Source organism: Girardinichthys multiradiatus, chromosome 19, assembly GCF_021462225.1.
Source record: "Girardinichthys multiradiatus isolate DD_20200921_A chromosome 19, DD_fGirMul_XY1, whole genome shotgun sequence".
NCBI classification, from domain to species: Eukaryota; Metazoa; Chordata; class Actinopteri; order Cyprinodontiformes; family Goodeidae; genus Girardinichthys; species Girardinichthys multiradiatus.
The window spans coordinates 41,576,907-41,603,907 of record NC_061811.1 but is presented as its reverse complement, the minus strand read 5'-3'; the positions used below and the strand labels follow the sequence as shown (position 1 = coordinate 41,603,907).

General features: G+C 43.6%; 1 protein-coding gene across 6 annotated transcripts in view; it reads right to left on the bottom strand.

Moving 5' to 3' along the window:
* prkd1 (protein kinase D1) overlaps positions 1 to 27,001 on the bottom strand; it is a 100,845-nt gene that overhangs the window by 27,079 nt on the left and 46,765 nt on the right. For 4 of the 6 annotated variants that reach the window (XR_007042560.1, XM_047393104.1, XM_047393105.1 and 1 more), the window contains 6 exons: positions 24,353 to 24,425; positions 11,944 to 12,050; positions 6,040 to 6,201; positions 3,518 to 3,616; positions 2,497 to 2,657; positions 2,167 to 2,273 (listed from right to left, as the gene is read on the bottom strand). Coding sequence is in view for 5 of the 6 variants with exons in the window: in XM_047393104.1 (XP_047249060.1) it covers positions 2,167 to 2,273; positions 2,497 to 2,657; positions 3,518 to 3,616; positions 6,040 to 6,201; positions 11,944 to 12,050; positions 24,353 to 24,425 (709 nt within the window). In the remaining variant the exon portion in view is untranslated. The remainder of the gene's footprint in view (positions 1 to 2,166; positions 2,274 to 2,496; positions 2,658 to 3,517; positions 3,617 to 6,039; positions 6,202 to 11,943; positions 12,051 to 24,352; positions 24,426 to 27,001) is intronic. The other 2 variants (XM_047393106.1, XM_047393109.1) reach the window with 2 other exon arrangements.

The window sequence follows — 27,001 nt, the reverse complement described above, 5'->3', positions numbered from 1 at the left end:
ACCGATGATCCACTTGGCCCTATCTTTCAGTGTGTAACCCTTTATCTGTCCTAGAAATAGCTACTGACTGAGCTTTTACTGTGACTAACTCTATGTGCTCTCTTTCAGACTCTAACCTTGAAAACTGGCTCAGAGTTTATCTGTTCTTTCTTTCTAGATGAAACAACTAAAGGAGCTACATCCATTAACATTTACTTTTCCTTCCCATTGAAAGTACTCCTGGATCAGTGCTTCTGTGTTCTCTTTGTGTCTCTGCTCTGTTCTCTCTAAACCCCCAGTCGGTCGTGGCAGATGGCCGCTCACACTGAGCCTGGTTCTGCTGGAGGTTTCTTCCTGTTAAAAGGGAGTTTTTCCTCTCCACTGTCGCTACATGCATGCTCAGTATGAGGGATTGCTGCAAAGTCAACACCAGTGACTGTCCACTGTCTCTACATGCTCACCCAGGAGGAGTGACTGCTACAAGTCACTGACTGGATGCAATCTGCTGGGTTTCCTTAGATAGAAAAATGTTTTATTCAATCTGAATAAATAACTAAATCTGACTGCACTGTTCAATGGTTAAGATTAATTGGAATGTGTGTACCTGACTTTGTGAAGTGCCTTGAGACAACATGTGTTGCATGCAAGAGAAACCTTTCATGCTCTTGAAGATGAGTGAGATATGAAAAATATCAAAATCAAATATATATATACATAGGTTAACAGAATATAATGTCAGCCTTGTTGGAGCATAATTGTCGATTACCTGAATTGTGTATTCACCCAAAATATCTGACATAAGAATATTGTCAGGCTGAGTGCTACGGAGGACCCCGGAATGCAGACAAGCAGGGAGCATGATGGTAGATGAAAAATATTTAATTGTGGACAAAACAAATATTCACTCAGAGGAAGAGGCAGGAACAAAACAGTAACAGGCAGGCGAGACAAGCATGGCATGATCGGAAAAAGCAAGGTGACATGATCTGAAATGTTTCTGCGACGAATGACAGAACAGGTGTGTATTTATGGAGCGTGAACCAGGTGAAGCAAGAAGACAGATTAGCTAGGTGCAGGTGAACCGAATAAAGTTGATTGACAGGACAAAACGTGGCTTGAGCAGAACGGAAATCCAAGGGTACGAACTAATAGAAATACAACTGGAAAAACATGAAACTAAAGCATAACCAGATCCAAAAAACCTAACTTGACAAAACATGAACAAGAAGACAAAACCAAAAGCATGACCAGAAGCATGGTTCAAAATCTGTCAATAAAAATAATAATAATAATAATAAACCAAAAACACCCACAAATCATGACAAATGAAGTGTGAAGTGTGCTAGTGCAGTATTTCAAAAATGTTCCTGTTATTTATAATAACTTTTAAATTGGCTTTGAATAAATTAGATTTTCTCCCAGGTAATTGTATCATTTGTATTGACATTCTGGTAGTATTATTAGCAAACCTTGTCTGTATAATTTGTGGATTCATAAAAAAAATTACTGGAGTTGTAATTATCGTTTAACTCTGCTTATTTCTACTTCACTGTGCTTACCTAAAGTTCAATTCAGTTTTATTTATATAGTTCAATTCAGTTTTATTTATGTAGCACCAATTCACAACACATGTCGTCTCAAGGCACTTCACAAAGGGTTTGGAATGGGGCGGGAATGTTGGGGAGGTTAGAATAAACTGCTGAGTACTGAGAGTTTGGCCATTTTAGAATGGGCTATGTGTAGGGGTACTAAGTAAAATAATAAACTGATAAAGTTTGTCCATCTAGAGCCCACTGATGGTCATTGTTATACTAAAAGCCAAAAGGACTGGGGGTACCTCTCTCAAAAACGTATATATATATATAGATAGATAGATAGATAGATAGATAGATAGATAGATAGATAGATAGATAGATAGATAGATAGATAGATAGATAGATAGATAGATAGATAGATAGATAGATAGATAGATAGATAGATAGATAGATAGATAGATAGATAGATAGATAGATAGATAGATAGATAGATAGATAGATAGATAGATAGATAGATAGATAGATAGATAGATAGATAGATAGATAGATAGATAGATAGATAGATAGATAGATAGATAGATAGATAGATAGATAGATAGATAGAAGCAATTTAATTCTCTCTTTTTTTGCCTCTACACATAGAATCACATACCTTCCTGGGAGATTTTCTTCCATGGGTGGGGAGGATACATGAAGGCCGCATTCTGGATTTGATCATTAATATCTTCATCTTCATTGAAAGGAAATGTCCCACTGAGACTGCAGATACACAATATAGTGACAAGATGAAACACATCTATGATGACAAATACTTTCTTTCAGTAAATATGCTGTTTACATTAGATCCATTTCAAATTTCCCCTTATACAAACCTAACATAAAAGAAGAAAAGAGAATAAAGAAACTGAAAAGCACAAGGACTCCAAACAGCAACAAGTGTAATCTCCTAAAACAAAGATTTGCAATTTCTCTGATGCTCTACCTGACATAGATGATGACTCCCACTGACCACATGTCCAGAGAACGGTTGTAACCTTTGTTTCTCAGGACTTCAGGAGCAAGGTATGCTGGTGTGCCAACCACTGAGCGTCGAAATGACTTCTCCCCAATAATCCGGGCAAACCCAAAGTCACAAAGCTTTACCTGCAGTAGGACAAGGAGATGAGGGTTGTCTAACAAGATCCCACTGCTCAGCAATTTTCTTTCCCTCTGACAAGTGATTGGGCATGATGAGTGCATTCAGGCTCTCTTCTCAGAGCACATTGGCATGTGTTGCTTTAAATGTAACATGGTGATCTGGACAAGATTACATACATTCACCATGGGATTAAATATTAATTTTGGGCTTTTAAGTATCCATCTCAACCAATAATTTTGTCAGACTTAAAGCCACCAACAAGTTTTCACCATTATTCTGGCTGGATGTTTGATCACTCCTTGATTGGTTTTTCTGGCATGGGTCCATTTTGTAAGTTTGTGTAGAGTGGGGGTGATTGGAGTATTGTGAGGTTTTAGAAATGTTTGCAGGATGTTAATGTAATAAAGTTATTGTAAAATACAAGCATTCGGCCAAAGGGCACAGGAAGCATTTTCTCTCTACCCTTTGCAGTAGTACTCTGTTGTGATGAGTTCTTTAATTGGGAAAACTAAAAAGCAGGACTAGTTTCTTGAGAAACATGCAGATTTCTGCTAAAAATAAAAATGTTTAGAAGCTTACACTTTGATTGTACTATATTGCCAAGCAATATCAAACTTGTAAAATATAGACAATGGATTTGTATTATCATTTTCCCTTTATATATTTTCCCCATCATAATTTATATTAATATTGTAAAACTTTAATACTGTCCACTATTGATCTGTTACTTGCTTTATACAATTGAATTAAGGTAATTAAAGACAAATGGAGCCTAAGCATAACTTACACTCATGCAATATGTACATATATATGTATATATATATATATATATATATATATATATATATATATATACACAGAGTACCTGTGGAAAAGAGTCTGCAGAGGCCAGCAGCACATTTTCAGGCTTCAGATCACAGTGGACGATATTCTTGAAGTGGAGATTACGCAGAGCCACTAGAATCTAAAGATAAAGCACAATAGCACTTGTCAGAGTACATACGTATCACATGACAAATTAAAACACTCTGGAGGAACTTATGAAGCATTGCGGTATCAACTGTTTATCTCCACGTATTTGCTTTATTTTTTAAATGGCTACAAAACCAGATTGTATTAATAAATGAAGGATTAATACAAGTCTACAAGAGTGCAATTTGCACACACTTTTTAATACCTCACAGATGTACAGCTGCAGTTCATCAAAGCTCATCAGGGAGCATTCTTATCATCAGTTCAAGCTTCTCGTTCACTCCTGTCATCCCTACTCTCCCATCTCTCTTTCTTTATTTTGTGTTTCAATAAACCTGTTTAACACAAGTCGAGTCTCCGTAATTGTTGCCTGGTTTGCCATTATGACAGAACAATCTGACCGATCTGACCCTGTGGCGCAATTACAGATGGCCCTTACCAACAGGGCATCCTGGTACTGGTGGGCACGACTCAACACCTGAATATCCTCGCTTTCATTTACACTCCACCATCTTTTTCAACCAAGAGCAACATCCGGTTGTAGCCCTTTTAGACCCCAGCTACAAATAGAACCTAGTTACCCCTGCCCTAGTACAAGGATTACATTTACCTGTTTTTCATCTTTCCCGGTAAAGAAGCTCATTTTATTTTAGGTCATCCTTGGTTAAAGGCCCACAATCCACAAATAAATTGGGCTGAATCCCGCACCGAATCATGGAGGTTTTCTTTGTCTAAGTTCCTGTCTTCATTCAGCTATAGTCACACCAGCCCTGGAAACTCTGAGCATCTTCCAGATCTTTCTAATGTTCCATCTGATTATCATGACCTTCAGAAAGTTTTCAGCAAGGATATACAACTGTCATTTCTTCCTCATTGCCCTTTATTATCATTGTTTTGATCTCCTTCCAGGTACACCATTGCCCTCTGGTCAATTGTGCATCTCCAACTCCGAACATGTGTCAGTGGAACAATACTTTAACGAATCACTCAAAGCAGGAATAATTCGGCCATCATCCTCTCCTGTTGGGGCAGGGTTTGTTTTATTGAGAAGGATAAGAACCTCAGACCCTGCCTCCATTACATAGGGTTACACCAAATAACCATAAAAAACAAGTACTCTCTCCCCTTACTAGCCACAGCTTTTGATTCGGTTAGCTAGTTAGTTAGGAGCTACCATATTCACTAAGCTTGACCTTCGCAACGCTTACCACCTTGTCTGCATTCGAGAAGGGGATGAAAGGAAGATGGCTTTCAAGACCCCTATGGGTTATTATGAGTGTTTAGTCATGCCCCTCAGACTCACAAATGCCCCGCAGTATTTTAAGCCCTTGTCAATGATGTTGTCAGAGATTTCTTCAACGTTTTTGTCTTTCTGTTCCTCAATGACATTCTCATTTTTTCTAAATATCCTCAGACCCACAAGCAACAAGTTGGGATGGTCCTCCAACTCTTCTGGAAAACCGGCTCTATGTCAAGCTGAAAAATGTGAATTTCATGTGGACTCATTAAGCTTTCTTGGTTTTGTTTTTGAGGGGACAGGTGAAGTCAGATCCCAGCAAGATCCAGGCCATCATGGATTGGCCTGCTTCCACTACCAGAAAGAAACTTCAATGTTTTCTAGGATTTGCTAACTTCTTCCACATGTTCATCTAGAACCACTGTCTAACTGCATCACTTCTTACAGCCCCCACTTTTACCAAAATAACCTTTACCTGGACTCCTGAGGCCCTAAATGCATTCAAGGGAGAAGTTCACCTCCTCCCCCATCTTGATTCACCTGGATACCAAGGTCCGGTTTGTCCTAGAGGTGGACGCTTCTAACATAGGAGTTGGAGCAGTGTTGTCCAAGACGTCCTCCACAGATTTTAAGGTCCATCCTTGTGCCTTTTATTCTAAATGCTTCTCTCCCTGAGAGCGGAATGACGATTTTAGAGACCGAGAACTACTGGCCATCAAGTTGGCCTTGGAGAAATGGTGTCACTGGCTGGTGGGCACCACCATACCCATCATCATTTCGACCTACCACAAAAATCTCACCTATCACCAATCAGCTAAGCAGCTAAATTCATATCAATCTCTTGGGCATTATTTTTTGAATTTCAGTTTCAATTTTTCCATCACTTGTTGCCCAGGTTCCAAAAACGCCAAGCCAGATGCTCTCCAGAAGAGGGGACTCAGCATCCAGAATCCATCATTCCGCAGTCCTGTATCATTGGAGCCCTCTCCTGGGATCTGGAAGATCGTATTCGCCAGGCTCAACAGCAAGAACCAGACCCAGGAGGGGATGGTGGGGGGTTGATTCATGGATTCCATCATACTAAAGTTTAAAATACTGTTTTTATTCAATAGAGTTTAGTTTAGTAATTTATTGCTTATTATTATGGTTAATTTAAATTGTAGCAACTAAAGTATTACCTGTGTGACTAGGAACTTGGTGATTCTCTCTGGCAACCGACCTTTCTCACTGGAAAGGATCATCTCAAGCATGTCTCCATGGAGCTTCTCCATCACCACAAACACTCGCTCCGGTGTCTCAAACATGCACTCCAGGTTGACCACGCCTGGGTGGTGCAAACTCTAACAATAAAGGAGACAAATTAGATTAAACCCCCCTTTGGGAATAACCCACCCATAACCCCCACTAATAGGCATAAGTTTATTCCAATAATTTCTCCACCATACATGTAGGACACTGGTGTGTTTTAGAAACAGGCAACAGAAAATATACATGGGGTTGGAACCTGAGGCAATCATGGAGAATCTTCAGAACATGCACTAAACTTCCACAAGGAGGTCTTGATGGTCAGTCTGTCAGTCAGTCATTTTCTACCACTTATTCCATAGAGGGTCGCGGGGAAGCTGGTGCCTATCTCCAGTAGTCTATGGGCGGGAGGCGGGGTACACCCTGGACAGGTCGCCAGTCCATCGCAGGGCTTTGTCATGCTGGTGACATATCTTAGTCCTGTCTGCAGTGGTAGCTGATCCTAGAACTCTGGTACAGACTCACTTGTTTTATTAGGTCATAAGATAATTTGAAACCAGACTGGCTATGCTGGCCCAGTGCCGATGCTATGACCCTATCATGCCCACAATAATGAGTAGTGGCTCTCATGTTTCATATTTCTGTCTTTTTTTTTTTTTAACCATGTCCTGTCTGGTAGAGTAGTGCTCGGAATTGTTGTCTGAGTGCCAAGAAAAAGCCCAACAGATTTACTGTCTCAAGTGGAGCATGGCAGCTAAAGCTTTAAAGCTCTGCTTGACATTTATAAAATAAACTTTATTAGAAACTGCTTTTGGATTATTTCAACTGTTACGGACAAGGAGACAGAAAAGAAAAAAATAGAGAGAGAGAGGTGGGGCAAAAAAAGGAGAGAAGGAGAAAAGCATGGAGGAGAGAGGGAAGGATGAAGAGATTAACACAAGATAACACCCTGCTTGCTTCTACACCTGCAGAAACATACATAATCCCAGCTTTTTTACCGAAAAGTGCACGGTACGGTACTTATGAATGCAAGATGTACTTAGTGGTAAATGCGGCTTAATATAGAACATTTGTGTATCTGTTAACGTCTGTGGGTCTGAGTGCGAGCACGCTTGTGTATATAAAAATATGCAATAGCGAGTGTGAGGAGCCACACACCCAGGACAGATACGGAGAAGATCCCAGCCACAGACATCCAAACGCCCCCCAGAGCACAGAAACTCCAGAAGAACCACTGACGGAACTACTGCAACCCCCCCAAAGAAGAGCAGGGTAGAGACCCTGGGGAACCACCCAGCAGCCACAGTGCAGAAGCCCCTGGGAGCTGCAGCGACGAGCCCACAGGCCTCGCTGGGAGTGAGCCAACACTCACACCCACACACCCAACGTAGAGACAAACAGCAATGGATGTCGTACACTCACTCACACTCCCCATACAGACTCTGTACTCCCAGGTTCAGGTGCCCAGACACAACCACACAGACACACCACATCACTGTCACTGCAACAATAGCCCAGGGAGAAACATTATCCAGCTCAGCTCTTTCACCGCTGCTCAACTGATCCAAATGCCAGTGACACCGCATCCAAGAAGAGGACACAACCATACGCTGCAGCCCCCCAACGCCCCCTTCTAGAACTGACCAAAAACCAGGACCAACCGCCCCAGCCCACCCCCCGGAACCACCCAAACATGCAGAAATGACCAAGACTGCAGCCCCACCACAAATAAAAGACCAGACCAGCTGGCCCAGCGCAACCACAATACGCCACACAAAGGAGGGCACATGACCAACATGCCAAACTACCCCCAAACCCACGGGGGAGAGCCAACAGAGCCAATCAGTCCCTGATGCCTGGCACCAGACCGCAGCCACAACCAGGCAAGCGGGGCAACAAAATACATCCCACACCAACATCGAGGCCACCAATAAGCCACACCCGACCCAAATTGGCATGGCCCACGGGTAAATGCAATCTCCGGGCCAGCATAGGCACATGCAACCCGCATAGACAAACGAACCGAATCCTCCAGGGCCAGCCAGGCAGTCATGCAGACCCTGCAATGCAACATCTCGCACACCACCGTTCCCAAGGAAAAGACACCAGCCCAGCAAGCCGAAGACAACACAGAAGGGCCACATCACACACAGCAAAGAGGCTGCACTCCACCCGAGATGCAGAACCACTAACACCCTTGCCAGCCAAGCAAAAACAACAGAGCCAAGCCAAGCCAAGCCAAGCCACAGATACCCCCAAGCCAATGCCACAGCAACACCACACATCCTACCATACATCGGTAGGGGCACGGTGAAGACCACCAACCCCAAGCCCACATCACTCACCAGGAACCACCCAGCAGACAAGCAAACCCCATCTCAGTTTAAGGCAGAGAAGCCCGATGCAACCACCGAGCCCAGCAATGCCCGCCCTGCAGCACACAAATGCGGAGGTCAGAGCCGACGCAAACAGGACCACCGCCCCAACACCACAGCACTCCATACAGTGGAATGCAGCAAAGAGCACCCAAAGCAAACACTGTGCACAAAGCCCACACTGTGCAAATGCACCTCCACCAACCCTCCAAACACAAATCCCCCTGGGAAAGGGCACCCCCACGAAGAGAAGACCCACAGCATCCAGGTCCAAAAACATGCCCGACACCCATTCCTCTGCCAGAAGTAGCCCTGCGAGAAAACCCAAACCAAAGCCCACAAAAGGTAGAGAGCCCACAGAGCCAAAACCAAAACACACCAAGAAGCCGAGACCAGCCCACCCCGAGATCAACCCCCTGCCAGCCTGCCCACCCAAACCATGCAGACCCCTCTGACCCTCCGCCCCCAAACAGAACCAGGACCGACGTCAGGAACCGGAATCCAGGCAAGGTACCAGAGTCCGAACCGGAACCACCCAGGTCCAAACAATGACCATCGCCACCCAAGGCCAACCACCCACCTCCACCCCAGAAGAAAACTTACACCCTCCCCAAGATTCGAACAACTCCCAGAACACATAAGACAATAGACACCCAGGTTGACTCTGCCCCACTCCCTCCCGAAGAGCCTCCCCCCAGCCAGCAGAATGCACTACTTGAAGGAGAGGGCACCTGCAATGAGATGGTACCTAGTTTAGGAGGACCCTACGCCCACCGACGCACCAAAGACACGTGCCGGTGCTGGGTGCCAGAGCATGTGCCGGCACAAAAACCTGGCAACATACCCAAGCCCCCCTGACCCCGCCAGGACCCCAGCCCGACGGCAACAAGCCCCAGGAACCCAGAAAACTATGTGAACTGAATTTTTCTCTATGCTGACATCATCTAAGTTGCCCAACAAGCAAACTGAGGGTGAAGGTGAAATACTACATCTCAGACACTTTGATAAGTCTTCACATATCAGACACCTGAACAGGTGTACATAACCATAGTGTGTGGGTGTAATTGTCAGATATATTGCTTGTGCAGTGTAAGCAGGTATTAAACCCATCCTGAACATCTGTTGACTGGTACAGTATACTCTATGAAGGATTTTATATTGTATTAATTGGAAACTGGTGTTATTAGTCATTTTAAAAGCTCTGGAACATATCTGAGACCAGAATGTTTGGTCAAAGTTGACTGATAAATCCACCTCCCATTTCATAATAGGAAGGGAAATTGATTCATCTATATTAGACAGTATCCTGTATATTTTAGACATTAATTTGGGGGGGTTGAGTTTTAGGAACTCTAGTACACTTCATGGCATTTGTAACACAATGTTTTTAAGCCTAAATTTATTTTTAAAGATAGACTTAATTTGTTGATATTCTAAAAATGTATTCTTGTCCATCCCATATTGTATAATTGATCTGTTAAATGGGATAAACTGAATTCCTTCAAATATATGTTCCAGGTATTCAATTCCTTTACCCCTGGAAAGTTTATCATATTATATTTTTGTAGGATGTCAGGATTGCTCCAGATGGGTGTACTTCTGCATGGGATTAGTGAAGACCCTGTCATTTTTAGATATCCCCACCATGCTGTCAGAGAGGTGCTAATATTGAGGCTTTTAAAGAATTCATTTCGTTTTATATTTGAGCTAATAAATGGTAGATCTGAGATCTTAATATTATTGCATAATGTCTGTTCTACGTCTAGCCAGGGTTCATCTAGAGGGCTGTGTTTAAACCATTTTGAGATGTATTGTGGCCTGTTGGCTAAGAAGTAATGATGAAAGTTAGGCAGATCTAGTCTACCTTTATCTTTGGTGTTTTGTAGTGTTTTTAAGCTAATACGCGGGGGTTTATCTTTCCAAAGTTATTTAGTGATGAAGGAGTACAGAGATCTAAACCAGTCAGATGATGGTTTATTTGGGATCATTGAGAATGAGTAAATGATTTTTGGCAAGACCATCATTTTTATTGAACCAGCCCTGCCCATGAGTGATATGGGTAGAGATTTCCATCTAGCGAGATCATCTTGGTGGTTTAGTTTTGTTAAGTCTGCCAATCTAGTTGAAACATTGATACCCAATTATGTAATATTCCCTGACTGTAGTTGTGTATTAAGAGAATTGTGGAAAGAACAGTTATTTGTTACCTTTTCTATTCTTTGTGCAAGGGCTTTACAGATTATTTTGAGATCAACGTTAATAAGGGATATGGGACGGTGGCTGGTAGGAAGTACTGGGTCTTTTCCTAGTTTTAACAGGACAGTGATGTTGGCAGAATTTATATTTGGCGAAGTATGCCATTTTCTTCGGTTTCCTGCAAACATTCTTTGGAATGTTGGAGACAAAATATTCCAGAATTCTTTGTAGAACTGTTGGGAATCCATCTGGGCCTGAAGCCTTTTTGGAAGCTTATTGGATTTCAGCTGAAGTCAGTGGTACAGTGGAATTTTTCTTAAAAATATGCAAAGCATGGACTCAAAAACTAACTTCAGACTTCAGAGCATCAGTCTGATTGGCTCTCAGTGACAGTCTCTTAGTCAAAAGCATACAGATATGTATCTATGTGCAATAGTAGTTCTACCTGCCCCTTAATATTGAGCCTGGTTCTGCAGGAGGTCTCCTCTTGTTAAAAGGGAATCACTCCTCTCCACTGTCACCACATGCTTGCTGAAGAAGAGGCCTAGCTGCAAAGTTAATGATTCAATGAGTCATGCGGATGGGGTGTTGTTATAGATTTGAGACTGAAATGACAGAGTACTATTAAGGGATGACACCCAAACTCCTCACCTGTTGTGGTCTGTGGATTTAGTTTGGGCTGAAGTTGTTTCAACAAGGGAAGGTTTAGCGTTTTTACTTTTAAGTTTGAGAAAATCAGAGAGCAATAATTTATTCTCAAATACAGTCAGAATGGGTGGGAGGTGGAAGGATGGAATTAGGTTTTGAGAGATATAGATCTGCATGTCTTCCCTTTAGCAGTGAAAATTAATATTGTGTTTCTGGAATAAGTTGTAGATATCAAGAATGTAAATAATTAACACAAACACAGAGGGGCCCCAACAGGGACGGTAATGAACGTTGAAAGGGCATTTAGGTTGGATAAAATTACATCTTTGTCTTACAAAAACACTTTCAGGATGGTCTGGCAGAATATAAATTTAAGGGGTTCAAATTAATTGGCAGCATAATAATTCTGTTTATAGAATTATTTTTTTCTTTGATAATTGTGGGATATTCAGATAATAATCCTTGACATAGTGGGGATGTAGACTGAAGTGCCCCAGATCAGTTCCTTGTCAGGTATTTTGACCCATTCAAGTGATTGCTCAGGGCAGACATTCATTGCAGGTCTGAACAGGGCCAACGTGTGTTTGTCTGCTGTTTGTCTTCTGTTTGGGAGGTTACCTGCAGGATTGCCACCTCATTGCGCAGTTGGCTTTCTTGCTTAGTAGGGAAGCGAAGTTTATCAATTATCTTGATGGCAACATCTCGACCAGACTTCCGATGTTTACCTGTGAGGAATATAACAATATTTTTTTTTACTAATTACACAGATAAAGCACTTGAGATACTTGGGGCTGCTTCAAAGTCACCTATTATAGATTTTACTTGGCTAGTATTCCAGAAAGTGGGTTGTGTTTAATTTTTTTTTCTAAAACTGTAACGAAAGTATTTTGTCAACGGCCTTTATTCACATCTGAAAACTAGATGGTAACCAAATAAATGTATATACAGGTCCTTCTCAAAATATTAGCATATTGTGATAAAGTTCATTATTTTCCATAATGTCATGATGAAAATTTAACATTCATATATTTTAGATTCATTGCACACTAACTGAAATATTTCAGGTCTTTTATTGTCTTCATACGGATGATTTTGGCATACAGCTCATGAAAACCCAAAATTCCTATCTCACAAAATTAGCATATTTCATCCGACCAATAAAAGAAAAGTGTTTTTAATACAAAAAACATCAACCTTCAAATAATCATGTACAGTTATGCACTCAATACTTGGTCGGGAATCCTTTGGCAGAAATGACTGCTTCAATGCGGCGTGGCATGGAGGCAATCAGCCTGTGGCACTGCTGAGGTCTTATGGAGGCCCAGGATGCTTCAATAGCGGCCTTTAGCTCATCCAGAGTGTTGGGTCTTGAGTCTCTCAACGTTCTCTTCACAATATCCCACAGATTCTCTATGGGGTTCAGGTCAGGAGAGTTGGCAGGCCAATTGAGCACAGTGATACCATGGTCAGTAAACCATTTACCAGTGGTTTTGGCACTGTGAGCAGGTGCCAGGTCGTGCTGAAAAATGAAATCTTCATCTCCATAAAGCTTTTAAGCAGATGGAAGCATGAAGTGCTCCAAAATCTCCTGATAGCTAGCTGCATTGACCCTGCCCTTGATAAAACACAGTGGACCAACACCAGCAGCTTACACGGCACCCCAGACCATCACTGACTGTGGGTACTTGACACTGGACTTCTGGCATTTTGACATTTCCTTCTCCCCAGTCTTCCTCCAGACTCTGGCACCTTGATTTCCGAATGACACGCAGAATTTGCTTTCATCCGAAAAAAGTACTTTGGACCACTGAGCAACAGTCCAGTGCTGCTTCTCTGTAGCCCAGGTCAGGTGCTTCTGCCGCTGTTTCTGGTTCAAAAGTGGCTTGACCTGGGGAATGCGGCACCTGTAGACCATTTCCTGCACACGCCTGTGCACGGTGGCTCTGGATGTTTCTACTCCAGACTTAGTCCACTGCTTCCGCAGGTCCCCCAAGGTCTGGAATCGGCCCTTCTCCACAATCTTCCTCAGGGTCCGGTCACCTCTTCTCGTTGTGCAGCGTTTTCTGCCACACTTTTTCCTTCCCACAGACTTCCCACTGAGGTGCCTTGATACAGCACTCTGGGAACAGCCTATTCGTTCAGACATTTCTTTCTGTGTCTTACCCTCTTGCTTGAGGGTGTCAATAGTGGCCTTCTGGACAGCAGTCAGGTCGGCAGTCTTACTCATGATTGGGGTTTTGAGTGATGAACCAGGCTGGGAGTTTTAAAGGCCTCAGGAATCTTTTGCAGGTGTTTAGAGTTAACTCGTTGATTCAGATGATTAGGTTCATAGCTCGTTTAGAGACCTTTTTAATGATATGCTAATTTTGTGAGATAGGAATTTTGGGTTTTCATGAGCTGTATGCCAAAATCATCCGTATTAAGACAATAAAAGAGCTGAAATATTTCAGTTAGTGTGCAATAAATCTAAAATATATGAATGTTAAATTTTCATCATGACATTATGGAAAATAATGAACTTTATCACAATATGCTAATATTTTGAGAAGGACCTGTAGAATGACAAGAACTATGATGAAAATGTCAAAGATTTTTGGCTAACAAGTATAAACAAGTATAAAATTATGCTCTCAGTGTGAATATTTTTGTGTGGCCACCATTATTTTCTGGCACTGCCCTAACTCTGTTGGGCATGGAGTTCACTAGAGCTTCCCAGGTTGCCAATGATAACCTCTTCCACTCCTCCATGACGACATCACAGAGCTTGTGGGTCTTAGAGACCTAGCGCTCCTCCACCTTCCATTTGAGGATGCCCCACAGAAGCTTAATAGGTCTGGAGACATGCTTGGCCAGTCCAGCACCTTTACCCTCAGTTTGTTTGGCAAAGCAGTGGCCATCTTGGAGGTGTCTTTTGGGGTCATTATCAAGTTGGAACACTGCCCTGCGGCCCAGTTTCAGAAGGGAAGGGATTATAACCTGCTTCAGTATGTCACAGTAAGTGTTGGCATTCATGGTTCCCTCAATGAACTGTAGCTTCCCACAGCTGGCAGCACCAAAACCATGACACTGCCACCACTGTGCTTGACTGTAGGTAAGAAACACTTGTCTTTGTACTCCTCACCTGGTTGCCACCACATATGCTTGACACAATGTGAACCAAATGATTTTATCTTGGTCTCATCAACACAGGACATGGTTCCAGTAATGCATATCTACAGTACAGACCAAAGGTTTGACCACACCTTCTCATTCAAAGAGTTGTCTTTATTTTCATGACTATGAATATTGTAGCTTCACACTGAAGCCATCAAAACTATGAATTAACACATGTGGAATTATATACTGAACAAAAAAGTGTGAAACAACTGAAAATATGTCTTATATTCTAGGTTCTTCAAAGTAGCCACCTTTTGCTTTGAGTACTGCTCTGCACACTCTTGGAAATCTGTTGAGATTCAAGAGGTAGTCACCTGAAATGATTTTCACTTCACAGGTGTGCTCTGTCAGGTTTAATAAGTGGGATTTCAGGCCTTATAAATGGGGTTGGGACCATCTGTTGTGTTGTGCAGTAAGTGGATACAGTACACAGCTGATAGTCCTACTGAATAGACTGTTAGAATTTGTATTATGGCAAGAAAAAAGCAGCTAAGTAAAGAAAAACGAGTGGCCATCATTACTTTAAGAAATGAAGGTCAGTCAGTCCGAACAATTGGGAAAGCTTTGAAAGTGTCCCCAAGTGCAGTCGCAAAAACCATCAAGCGCTACAAAGAAACTGGCTCTCATGAGGACCGCCCCAGAAAAGGAAGACCAAGAGTCACCTCTGCTGCGGACGATAAGTTCATCTGAGTCACCAGCCTCAGAAATCGCAGGTTAACAGCAACTCAGATTAGAGAACAGGTCAATGCCACACAGAACTCTAGCAGCAGACACATCTCTAGAACAACTGTTAAGAGGAGACTGTGTGAATCAGGCCTTCATGGTAAAATAGCTGCTAGGAAACCACTGCTGAGGACAGGCAACAAGCAGAAGAGACTTGTTTGGGCTAAAGAACACAAGGAATGGACATTAGACCAGTGGAAATCTGTGCTTTGGTCTGATGAGTCCAAGTTTGAGATCTTTGGTTCCAACCACAGTGCCTTTGTGCGGCGCAGAACAGGTGAACAGATGGACCACAGGGCTTAATGACTTCAGACCCGTCGCCCTGACCTCTGTGGTGATGAAGTCCTTTGAGCGCCTTGTGCTCTCACACCTAAAAGACATCACCGACCCCCTCCTTGACCCCCTGCAGTTTGCATACAGAGCCAACAGGTCTGTAGATGATGCAGTCAACCTAGCCCTTCACTTCATCCTCCGGCACCTGGACTCCACAGGAACCTACGCGAGGATCCTGTTTGTGGATTTCAGCTCTGCCTTCAACACCATCGTCCCAGTTCTGCTACAGGAGAAGCTCTCCCAGCTGAGTGTGCCCGACTCCACCTGCAGGTGGATCACTGTCTTCCTGTCTGACAGGAAGCAGCGCGTGAGGCTGGGGAAGCACGTCTCTGACTCCCTGACCATCAGCACCGGTTCCCCCCAAGGCTGTGTTCTCTCTCCTCTGCTCTTCTCCCTGTACACCAACAGCTGCACCTCCAGTCACCAGTCTGTCAAGCTTCTGAAGTTTGCGGACGACACCACCCTGATCGGACTCATCTCTGATGGTGACGAGTCTGCGTACAGATGGGAGGTGGACCATCTGTTGGACTGGTGCAGCCAGAACAACCTTGAACTCAACGCTCTAAAGACAGTAGAGGTGGTTGTGGACTTCAGGCAGAACCCAGCCCCACCTGCCCCCATCACCCTCTGTGACTCCACAATTGACACTGTGGAATCTTTCCGCTTCCTGGGAACCATCATCTCCCAGGATCTCAAGTGGGAGCCAAACATCAGCTCCCTCATCAAGAAAGCCCAGCAGAGGATGTTCTTCCTGCGGCAGCTGAAGAAATTCAACCTGCCAAAGACTATGATGGTGCACTTCTACACAGCCATCATTGAGTCCATCCTCACCTCCTCCATCACCATCTGGTACGCCGCTGCTACAGCCAAGGATAAGGGCAGGCTGCAGCGTGTCATTCGGTCTGCTGAGAAGGTGATTGGCTGCAGTCTACTGTCGCTCCAGGAACTGTACACCTCCAGGACCCTGAAGCGGGCCGGGAAGATTCTGGCTGATCCCTCCCAACCCGGTCACAGACTCTTTGAGACTCTCCCCTCTGGCAGGAGGCTGCGGTCCATCCGGACCAAAACCTCACGCCACAAGAACAGTTTTTTCCCATCTGCCACCAGCCTGGTTAACAAAGCCCGGAAACCACCTTGACACTCTCCCTTTCCCCCATACCCCCCCTTTTTTTGCTGACAGGACACCTGTAACCTGTAACTCTATGCGTTACATTAACGCTCAGCATGGACTCCTGCTTTACTTGCACTGCTTTACTTGCACAATGATCACCTGCACTGTTGTATTGCTCTTGCATCTTATACTGCTCTATATTTACTCTCACTCACTTAAAACTGTGCACATATATTTATATTATATTGTAGATATGTTTATACTGTTTAATTTGTACTGTATTGCACCGACTACGCCAAAACAAATTCCTTGTATGTCCAAAAACGTACTTGGCAATAAAGCTTTTCTGATTCTGATTCTGATTCTGATATGCCTGGTTCCCACCGTGAAGCATGGAGGAGGAGGTGTGATGGTGTGGGGGTGCTTTGCTGGTGACACTGTTGGGGATTTATTCAAAATTGAAGGCATACTGAACCAGCATGGCTACCACAGCATCTTGCAGTGGCATGCTATTCCATCCGGTTTGCGTTTAGTTGGACCATCATTTATTTTTCAACACGACAATGACCCCAAACACACCTCCAGGCTGTGTAAGGGCAATTTGACCACAAAGGAGAGTGATGGGGTGCTGCGCCAGATGACCTGGCCTCCACAATCACCGGACCTGAACCCAATCGAGATGGTTTTGGGTGAGCTGGACCCCAGAGTAAAGGCAAAAGGGCCAACAAGTGCTAAGCATCTCTGGGAACTCCTTCAAGACTGTTGGAAAACCATTTCAGGTGACTACCTCTTGAAGCTCATCAACAGAATGCCAAGAGTGTGTGGAGCAGTAATCAAAGCAAAAGGTGCCTACTTTGAAGAACCTAGAATATAAGACATATTTTCAGTTGTTTCACACTTTTTTGTTCAGTATATAATTCCACATGCTAATTTATAGTTTTGATGCCTTCAGTTTGAAGCTACAATATTCATAGTCATGAAAATAAAGAAAACTCTTTGAATAAGAAGGTGTGTCCAAACGTTTTGGTCTGTACTGTACATTTACATGGACATAAGTAATCAGAATAAATGGCCAATTGGACAAAAAATGTGTAATGTAAACATGTCAGTCAGAATATTCAGGATCGGATTCGGCATGATCGTAATAAAATTGTGAGCCGATTGAGAGGGATGGTTTATGCTGATTGACAATCCAATTGACATGCATGTAAACCCTTGACAGGCTCAAATTATTCTGAATGAGGCAAACTGACCTGAGTGTGCATGTGCACCCCGCGTCAATGTGGCATATTTCCACCTTGAATGGCTTGTTGATCTGGCTAGCTAACAGAATATTCCAATCAGCAAGTTTACATGATACATTTTTAGTCTGATCAGCCATTTTATTCTGATTACTTATGCCCACGGCCCGCCAACGTGCTAAATGCCGGTGCATTTTAGCAGTGGCGGGTAACACAGCCCCTCCAACTAGCCACTTTGGCGGTTTTTAATTATAGTTTTCTCAAATGGAATCTAAAATAATAAACAAATTGAAATGTGACACTACGACACTACAAGTCCCATAAGCAATGTCAGTATGCAGTGTTTGTTCATTGGTCCGTTCATGACTACTGTCACTTTAGACAGGTGGTCACTGTGGAGAACACAGTTGTAAAGCCATGGGGGCGATAACGCAGCGGCACATTCAAGGTGTCAGAAAACCCGGAGAGCAGAAAAAAGAAAACTTGACATCGAAAAGAAGGAAGGGGAGACACAGAAAAAAAAGGTAATTTGACGAAAAGTGTAAGACAGCAGGTCAGAAATGGTTGGTATATGACCCAGGGGAGAATGTCGTGTACTGCACTGACAGTAGGATGTATAGCGATGAAAAGATGAAGGGGGTCTCCTTTTTAGTCGGAACAAACAATTTCAAAGTCGAAAGGATAAAGGACTCTAAGCGAACTTCGCCAAAGTATATTACCCACAATTCATTGCTGCATGTGTGATTTTAAGTAAAAAACAATCACAAACATAAATGTAATCAACCATCAAATCAGAATAATAAGAACTGTGTAAACCTTAGACAGCAAGCCGACGACATATATTTTTACTGGTTTGTTCACACCGAACGCGGATTCTGCTAATATTTTGCGTCATTTGTGTGCTGTTGTTCGAATAACATTCCGCGTTAACTCCACGTTGCCAAATGGCAACAAACAGCAACGCTTCGCTGCGTCATCAAATAGGAGGAGCTTCTATGTGCTGCTTGCTGGTTTCAACTGAACATGGCGGACATGGATTTCACAGACCTAATTACAGTGTTTTACCTGTGGAGAGCCGAAAAACACCGCTGACGTCGACGTCCCTGGGTTCACCAGATTCTTCAGGGACGGGAACAGTTCGGAGAGTACCACCACCTACTCCAGGAGATGCGTCTGGATGACGTTCGATTTCAGCGGTACTTCCGTCTATCCAGGACCCAGTTCGAAAATCTGCTGTCCTGCGTTGGGAGACGAATCGGCCTCCGGGACACCAACTACCGGCGCTGTATCCCTGTTGCTGAACACCTGTCCATCTGTCTTTGGTGAGTAAATAAATCTCAGCTCAATAAAAAAACAGCCGATTTTTAATGTCCACATCTCCTAAATATAAGATATTTGTGCCTAAACATAACCAGGCCAGGTCCTTTCTGTACTTGTCTTGGTAAAAGTAATTAGTTGAGTCATACAACTCTGGCTTGCCGCACATCGCCACTATGATCTGGTCCTCCATCTTCACTGACAACCGCTTCTTCTCCGCTGCGGTCTTTCACCCTACGTCACACCACATCCAGTCCCTGATTGGTTGACGCGACGCGAATTTAGGAAAAAGTTCAGATTTTTCAACTCGTCCATCGCTCTCGCTCCGCTCCCACTTCGCTCGGCGCGCCTTCCGCACCGCGTCCTTCGTCTCCTTTGCACCGCCTCTTGCCGCTCCGCTCCTGAACGTGCCTCTACATAGGGATAACATGTAAATCACCCGCTCCTATCGCAGAATCCGTGTTCAGTGTGAACGCACCATAACAATGTTGAGCCTGGAAAACCAGTAAAAATATATATTGTCGGCTTGTTGTGTAAGACGCCACCTACTTCAGGGTGATTGTGGGCAGTCATTAGGCCAAAACACACAAACTTAATTTCGAACAAACACTGGTCCCGTGGCAAGAGTCTGGTGTATAAGCCTCCTCAGATTCCTGCGATTTCTTCTCCTCAAAACGATTGGTTGTTGGAGTTTCAAAATACGTTTTAGCAGCAAGACCGCAAAGTACACACTTCATAGAGGGGCATAGGGTGTAGTAGGTAGGTATTAGGTCAGGGCCTATGTGTGGATGTGCGAGTAAGTATTAACGTTAGACATGTTTTATTAAACGATAATTGTGTTTGTTGATTAAAGTTTGTGAGGAAACTATGTTAGTCACATTTTCATATAAAAAGGAGCTTTACGCAGAACCTTATCGGAGTTGAATACTTGATAATGACCTGAAGTGGTATTAATTTTATGTCTTGATATGATTTTGTAACAGGGTCATTTACATTTCATTCGGGAGGAGGGAATGCTGCAAGTCACTGACTGGATGCAATCTGCTGGGCTTCCTTAGATAGAAAAACTTTTTATCCAATTTGAATAAAAAGCTAACTCCGACTGCACTGTTCAATTGTTAGGATTAATTGGAATGTATGTACCTGACTGTTGTGAAGTGCCTTGAGACAACATGTGTTGTGAATTGGCGCTATATAAATAAAACTGAATTGAATTGAATTGAACATTTACAAATGTTGTAAATCTAGTTCAAGAAAACTTTAGCACACTATAGTCAGCTTTAATCATCTTAAACATAAATTCCTAACAACAAAATTGTGGCGTCCCTGTCGGGGGTGCTGGATTGTGCCCCTCCTGGGGACTCCATTATTCTGCTGGGGGACTTCAACGCCCACGTGGGAAACGACAGTGACACCTGGAGAGGCGTGATTGGGAGGAATGGCCTCCCCGATCTTTATCCAAGCGGTGTTTTGTTATTGGACTTCTGTCCTAGTCACGGATTGTCCATAATGAACACCATGTTCAAACATAAGGGTGTCCATCAGTGCACTTGGCACCAGGATACCCTAGGCAGGAGGTCAATGATCGACTTTGTTGTCGTATCATCAGACCTTCGGCCGCATGTTTTGGACACTCGGGTGAAGAGAGGGGCTGAGCTGTCCACTGATCACCACCTGGTGGTGAGTTGGATCCGCTGGAGGGGGAGAAAGCCAGACAGACTTGGCAGGCGCAAGCACATAGTGAGGGTCTGCTGGGAATGTTTGGCAGAGCCCTCGGCCAGGGATGTATTCAACTCTCACCTCCGGGAGAGCTTTGACCAGATTCCGAGGGATGTTGGAGACATAGAGTCCGAATGGACCATGTTCTCCGCATCTATTGTCGATGCTGCTGCCCGTAGCTGAGGCCGTAAAGTCTGCAGTGCCTGTTGCAGCGGCAATCCCCGAACCCGGTGGTGGACACCGGCAGTAAGGGACGCTGTCAAGCTGAAGAAGGAGTCCTATCGGTTGTGGTTGGCTTGTGGGACTCCTGAGGTGGCTGATGGGTACCGTGGGGCCAAGCGTGCCACGGCCCGGGCGGTGGCAGAGGCAAAAACTCGGACCTGGGACTACCGGTTGGCCCCGAAGCGATTCTGGCAAACCATCCGGCGCCTCAGGAGGGGGAAGCAGTGCTTCGCCAACACTGTTTACAGTGGGGGTGGGGAGCTGCCGACCTCGACTGGGGACATTATTGGCCGGTGGAAGGAGTACTTCGAGGATCTCCTCAATCCTGCCATCACGCATTCCTGGTGGAAACAGAGGCTGGGGACTCGGGGTTGGACTCTTTCATCACCCAGGCTGAAGTCACCAAGGTGGTTAAAAAGCTCCGTGGTGGCAAGGCTTCGGGGTTGGATGAGATCCGCCGTGAGTACCTCAAGTCTTTGGATGTTGTGGGGCTGTCATGGTTGACACGCCTCTTCAACATTGCGTGGCGGACGGGGACAGTGCCTTTGGATTGGCAGACTGGGGTGGTGGTCCCCCTTCATAAGAAGGGTGACCAGAGGGTGTGTTCCAACTACAGGGGGATCACACTCCTCAGCCTCCCTGGTAAGGCCTATGCCAGGGTATTGGAGAGGAGAGTCCGGCCGATAGTCGAACCCCGGCTTCAGGAGGAGCAGTGTGGTTTTCGTCCCGGCCGTGGGAAACTGGACCAGCTCTATACCCTCTACACGGTACTCGAGGGTTCATGGGAGTTTGGCCAACCGGTCCACATGTGTTTTGTGGACCTGGAGAAAGCATTCGACTGTGTCCCTCGTGATGCCCTGTGGGGGGTGCTCCTGGAGTATGGAATCGGTGGCTCTTTACTAGGGGCCACCCGGTCTCTGTACAAGCGGAGCAGGAGTTTGGTTCGCAATGCCGGCACTAAGTCGGACCTGTTCCCGGTGCATGTTGGACTCCAGCAGGGCTGCCCTTTGTCACCGGTCCTGTTCATAACTTTTATGGACAGGATTTCTAGGCGGCTGGGATGAAGATCAGCTCCTCCAAGTCCGAGGCCATGGTTCTCGACCAGAAAAGGGTGGCTTGTCCTCTTCAGTTTGGAGGGGAGTTCCTGCCTCAAGTGGAGGAGTTTAAGTATCTCGGGGTCTTGTTCACGAGTGAGGGAAGAATGGAGCAGGAGATCGACAGACGGATCGGTGCAGCTGCCACAGTAATGGGGGCGCTGTGCCGGTCCGTTGTGGTGAAGAGAGAGCTGACCGGTCGGTCTACGTTCCTACCTTCACCTATGGCCATGAACTTTGGGAGATCCCGGATACAAGCGGCTGAAATGAGCTTCTTCCGTAGGGTGGCCAGGCACTCCCTTAGAGATAGGGTGAGGAGCTCGGCCATCCGTGAGGGGCTCAGAGTAGAGCCGCTGCTTCTCCACATCGAGAGGAGCCAGTTGAGGTGGCTCGGGCATCTATACCGGATGCCTCCTGGACGCCTTCCTCGGGAGGTGTTCCAGGCATGTCCCACCAGGAGGAGGCCCAAGGGACACGTTGGAGGGACTATGTCTCTCGGCTGGCCTGGGAACGCCTTGGGCTCCCCCCTGAGGAGCTGGAAGAGGTGTCTGGGGAGAGGGACGTCTGGGCGTCTCTGCTGAGTCTGCTGCCCCCGAGACCCGGTCCCGGATAAAGCGGAAGACGACGAGTACGAGTACGTGTAAATCTAGTTTGAGAAAACTTTAGCACGCTGTAGTCAGCTTTAATCATATTAAACATAAATTCCTAACAACAAAATTGTGGCTGGTGAAAATGCTGAGTGACAAGTAACTTTGGAAAACCACTAGCCACAGTGGCTGGTGACCAAAAATGTTAATGGTAAAAATAAAAAAATAAAAATAATGTTTCTGTTTTAATATAAATCAAATTAAAAATTTCAGTTTGAAAATTATTCATAACTTTCTCAAAAACCTTTACTGCCATTTCACAAAATTGAAATTGGTGGACCCTCTGGGCCACTCTAACACTCAATATTACTTCCTGTCATATTAAACACATGCAACATTGAAGATTATTGTGTGTATATATAAACAACCTATTTAATTAATATACCATCTGACCTAGTATTTAAATTACTTAATATCAGAGGTCAGTGAATGCAGCACAGAACGCTACAGGGGCTACACAGCAAACTGCATAACAACTGTTATCAAGGCAAACTTTATAATACAATCTGATGTCACTATATATGTTATGATCCTGGTGTGCAGGTCTGTTGGTGTGTGTGAGTTCCCCCTCCTCCTAAAGATCTGTGTGCAATCTCTTTTCAGGCTGTGTTTATAAAGAGCTACAACACTATCACTTATCATCAACGATCATCCACTGTAGCTCTCTGTCTCCAACTATCTATTTTGTCTATCAAACTCCAACCAGGAACTCAACCCTGCTTCCAAGTCCCCACAGACTAAGAACAGTAAGCCATTTTTATTACTTTAGCACAATCAGCTTACCCCTCCTCATCAAAGCCTCATTTAATCACTACTCGGACTTCAGAGTTGACTGAATTTATTGATAGCACCTGTTCTGGTATTAAAAAATGTGTTTTCCTACTAAATGAAAGTAAACTCAGAGATCATGGATTGACCTTCAGTGGTGCTCAGCCCTCAGCAAGCATCTGACAAGGGCTCATGGCCAAAACAATGGTTCAACAGTGTTTTATATTGCTTTATCAACTTTTGAGAGATGACTGTTCCTTCTTAATCAGAAACAAACTTTATGGTTGAAGGGAAATACTTTTAAATATAAATCAGCCAGGGGTACAAATAATTTTGGGCTTGGGTGTAATAATATTAATATTAATATTAATAATAATATTGCGCTTAGCTGTATAATTATAATGGTTAGTCGACCAAGTCTGAGTCTGTTGAGACTTCTTTCGATAAAACCTCCCTGGTTTATGCTTGGTGTTCATAATTTAGGGAAATTACCCTTTTGCTTCTATAAGTAGATAGAAAACTTAAAAAAGGTCACTTATTTCTCTCATAATTTCACTTTTATAAAATGTAATTTGTACTAGAGATGATCCAAACAAATCCCCATTAAACTCCAATTTGTTGCAGTGAAAACAATTAATTAAAATATGCAGTTATGTATAATGATAGTAAGGGCCTGATTAAAAATGTGGATCTTACCTCCATAAACAATACCAAACTGTCCAGAACCAAGAACTTCATCTGGAAAAATCTGATAAACTGAATTGATGTCCTAGAGAAATAATATATAAGATTAGTGCCATATAAATTACATAAATAAAAACAATGAACAAAATACAAATATATGTAAAATAATTGAAGAGAACTGTATGAAACTCAATAACAATCAATCAAAAACCATTCAAAACGACTAACTGAAGGTGGTCTTACTGGGTTAAAACATTTAATTCCTGTCTTTACGAGAAGGTATGAGTGCTTAATTAGACTTTAATTTTTGTTAACCAATTTCATCTGCAGTCTTATTCAATAAATTAGAATATGCCTTCCGATGAGGCTCATTTGTCTCATTTTGCCATCTATTTTTAACATTTATTCTGTTCTATAAAAACATTGCACTTATGCATAAAGATGTAGAAAATAAAAGAAATATGCCAAAATGAGTTAGTCCAGTGTCTATAGGGTTTGGAAAAATACCAGCACAAATTTAAATCATTGTGGATAAGATTAAGTAGGTAAATATATATGTATGCAGATATGAAACTACCAAAAAAACAAAACAAAAATTTATTTTGGTTATCGAGTGGGGGTTTTGGTGGACTAGTTGGTGGACAGGGTGGTGGTTACTGTGGTTGCAGGGATGGGGATTGTTACCATGGGGTTGGTCTGTTTAATTACTGCCAATTTTACTGCTGTTCTAACTGATCCTTCCTAAACAGGGTGCTACTGTCTTCCAGTTTATGTCAGAGCTCATTTTGGAACAGCAGTTATAAGACTCATAATGCTCTAAATATTTATCATTTAACAAAGTTCCAATTCATTTTGTGCAATGTATTCTTTCTCTAATGAAAAAGCTTACCTTCCAGTAAGGGAACACTAAACATTGATCTTATGGTATGTTATGGGTTAGGGTGCTCTGCTCCTCTGTGTTTTCATTCTGTGCAACTGCTTTCATTCACTTGTGTGTTTGGCAGATAATTTTGTAGTTTTGTCACTGGTAAGCTTCAGTACGATCTAATTATTAGTCAGACAGTTTTATTTTTGTCATGAGTAATTGTTTTTGCAGATATGTTTGTTAGTCTAATGTTTTGTTTTTTTCAGAATAAAATCACTTCTACCCTTGAATTATGTGTTGTTGGTCCTACCGTTGGAAAAAAGATCAGTCTAAGTCTCTATGTGCAGCTGCATCAGTGGGTGGCACATTACTATAATGGAGGAATTAATGAATTTTGACAATATATGGATATAATCCAAACTACACTGCTCAAAAAAATAAAGGGAACACTCAAATAACACTTCCTAGATCTGAATGAATGAAATATTCTCATTGAATACTTTGTTCCATTTCTGCTACCTGTATGACCTGTTCTCTTTTCCAATGGTCATAATCAGTCAGACAAAGAGAGGTATCCCGATCCTTGTGGTTTTTAGTATAACAATGGCCATCAGTGGGCTCTAGATGGACAAACTTAATCAGTTTATTATTTTACTTAGTACCCCTACATGTGCCCCGTTCTTTGGCGGCCGGGCTCTGGCACTCAGTGGTTCGGTCTGGCCTCCCCGGCAGCCCTGCGCCATTCTGGACCCTTTGTGGGGTGCCTTGAGACGACATTGTTGTAAATAAGCGCTATATAAACACATAAACTGAAACTATCTCTGTAGTTATGCTGTTATAGGCTTACGCTGCTGGAGGACATAATGACCACTTTCACCCTCTTCGCTACATTCTCACACTACTCTCCAATTTTGCATTATTTGCTGTTATTTAAGTTTTTAACTTTATGTTCTCCCTTTTTTCTCTTCCTAGAAGCTACACCTGGCCTGACTCTGTGTCTACCTGTGACACCTTTCTGGAGAGGGGCATCGTCCAAGCTTCTGCTGGCAACAGCTAAATGCTCACCTTCTACAGATGATACACTTGGCCCGGTCTTTCAGTGTTTAACCCTTTCTCGCTCCTAGATATAGCAATTGACTGGGGTTTTACTGTAACTAACTGTATGTGCTCTCTTTCAGACTCTATCTATGAAAACTGGCTCAAGGTTTATCTGTTCTTTCATTCTAGATGAAACGACTAAAGGAGCTACATCCACTAACATTTACTTTTCCTTCCCATAGAAAGTACTCCTGGATCAGTGCTTCTGTATTCTTTGTGTGTCTCTATTCTGTTCTCTCAAACCCCCAGTCGGTCGTGGCAGATGGCCGCTCACACTGAGCCTGGTTCTGCTGGAGGTTTCTTCCAGTTAAAAGGGAGTTTTTCCTCTCCACTGTCGCTACATGCATGCTCAGTATGAGGGATTGCTGCAATGTCCTTAAAACAAGTAAAAATGAGGCTCAGTATTGTGTGTGGCCTCTACATGCCTGTATGACCTCCCTACAACGCCTGGGCATGCTCCTGATGAGACGGTGGATGGTCTCCTGAGGGATCTCCTCCCAGACCTGGACTAAAGCGTCCGACAACTCCTGGACAGTCTGTGGTGCAACGTGACGTTGGTGGGTGACAGACACAGCAAACCTTCTTGTCACAGCTCAAGTTAATGTGCCATCCTGGATGAGCTACACTACCTGAGCCACTTGTGTGGGTTGTAGAGTCCGTCTCATGTTACCACGAGTGTGAAAGCACCACCAACATTC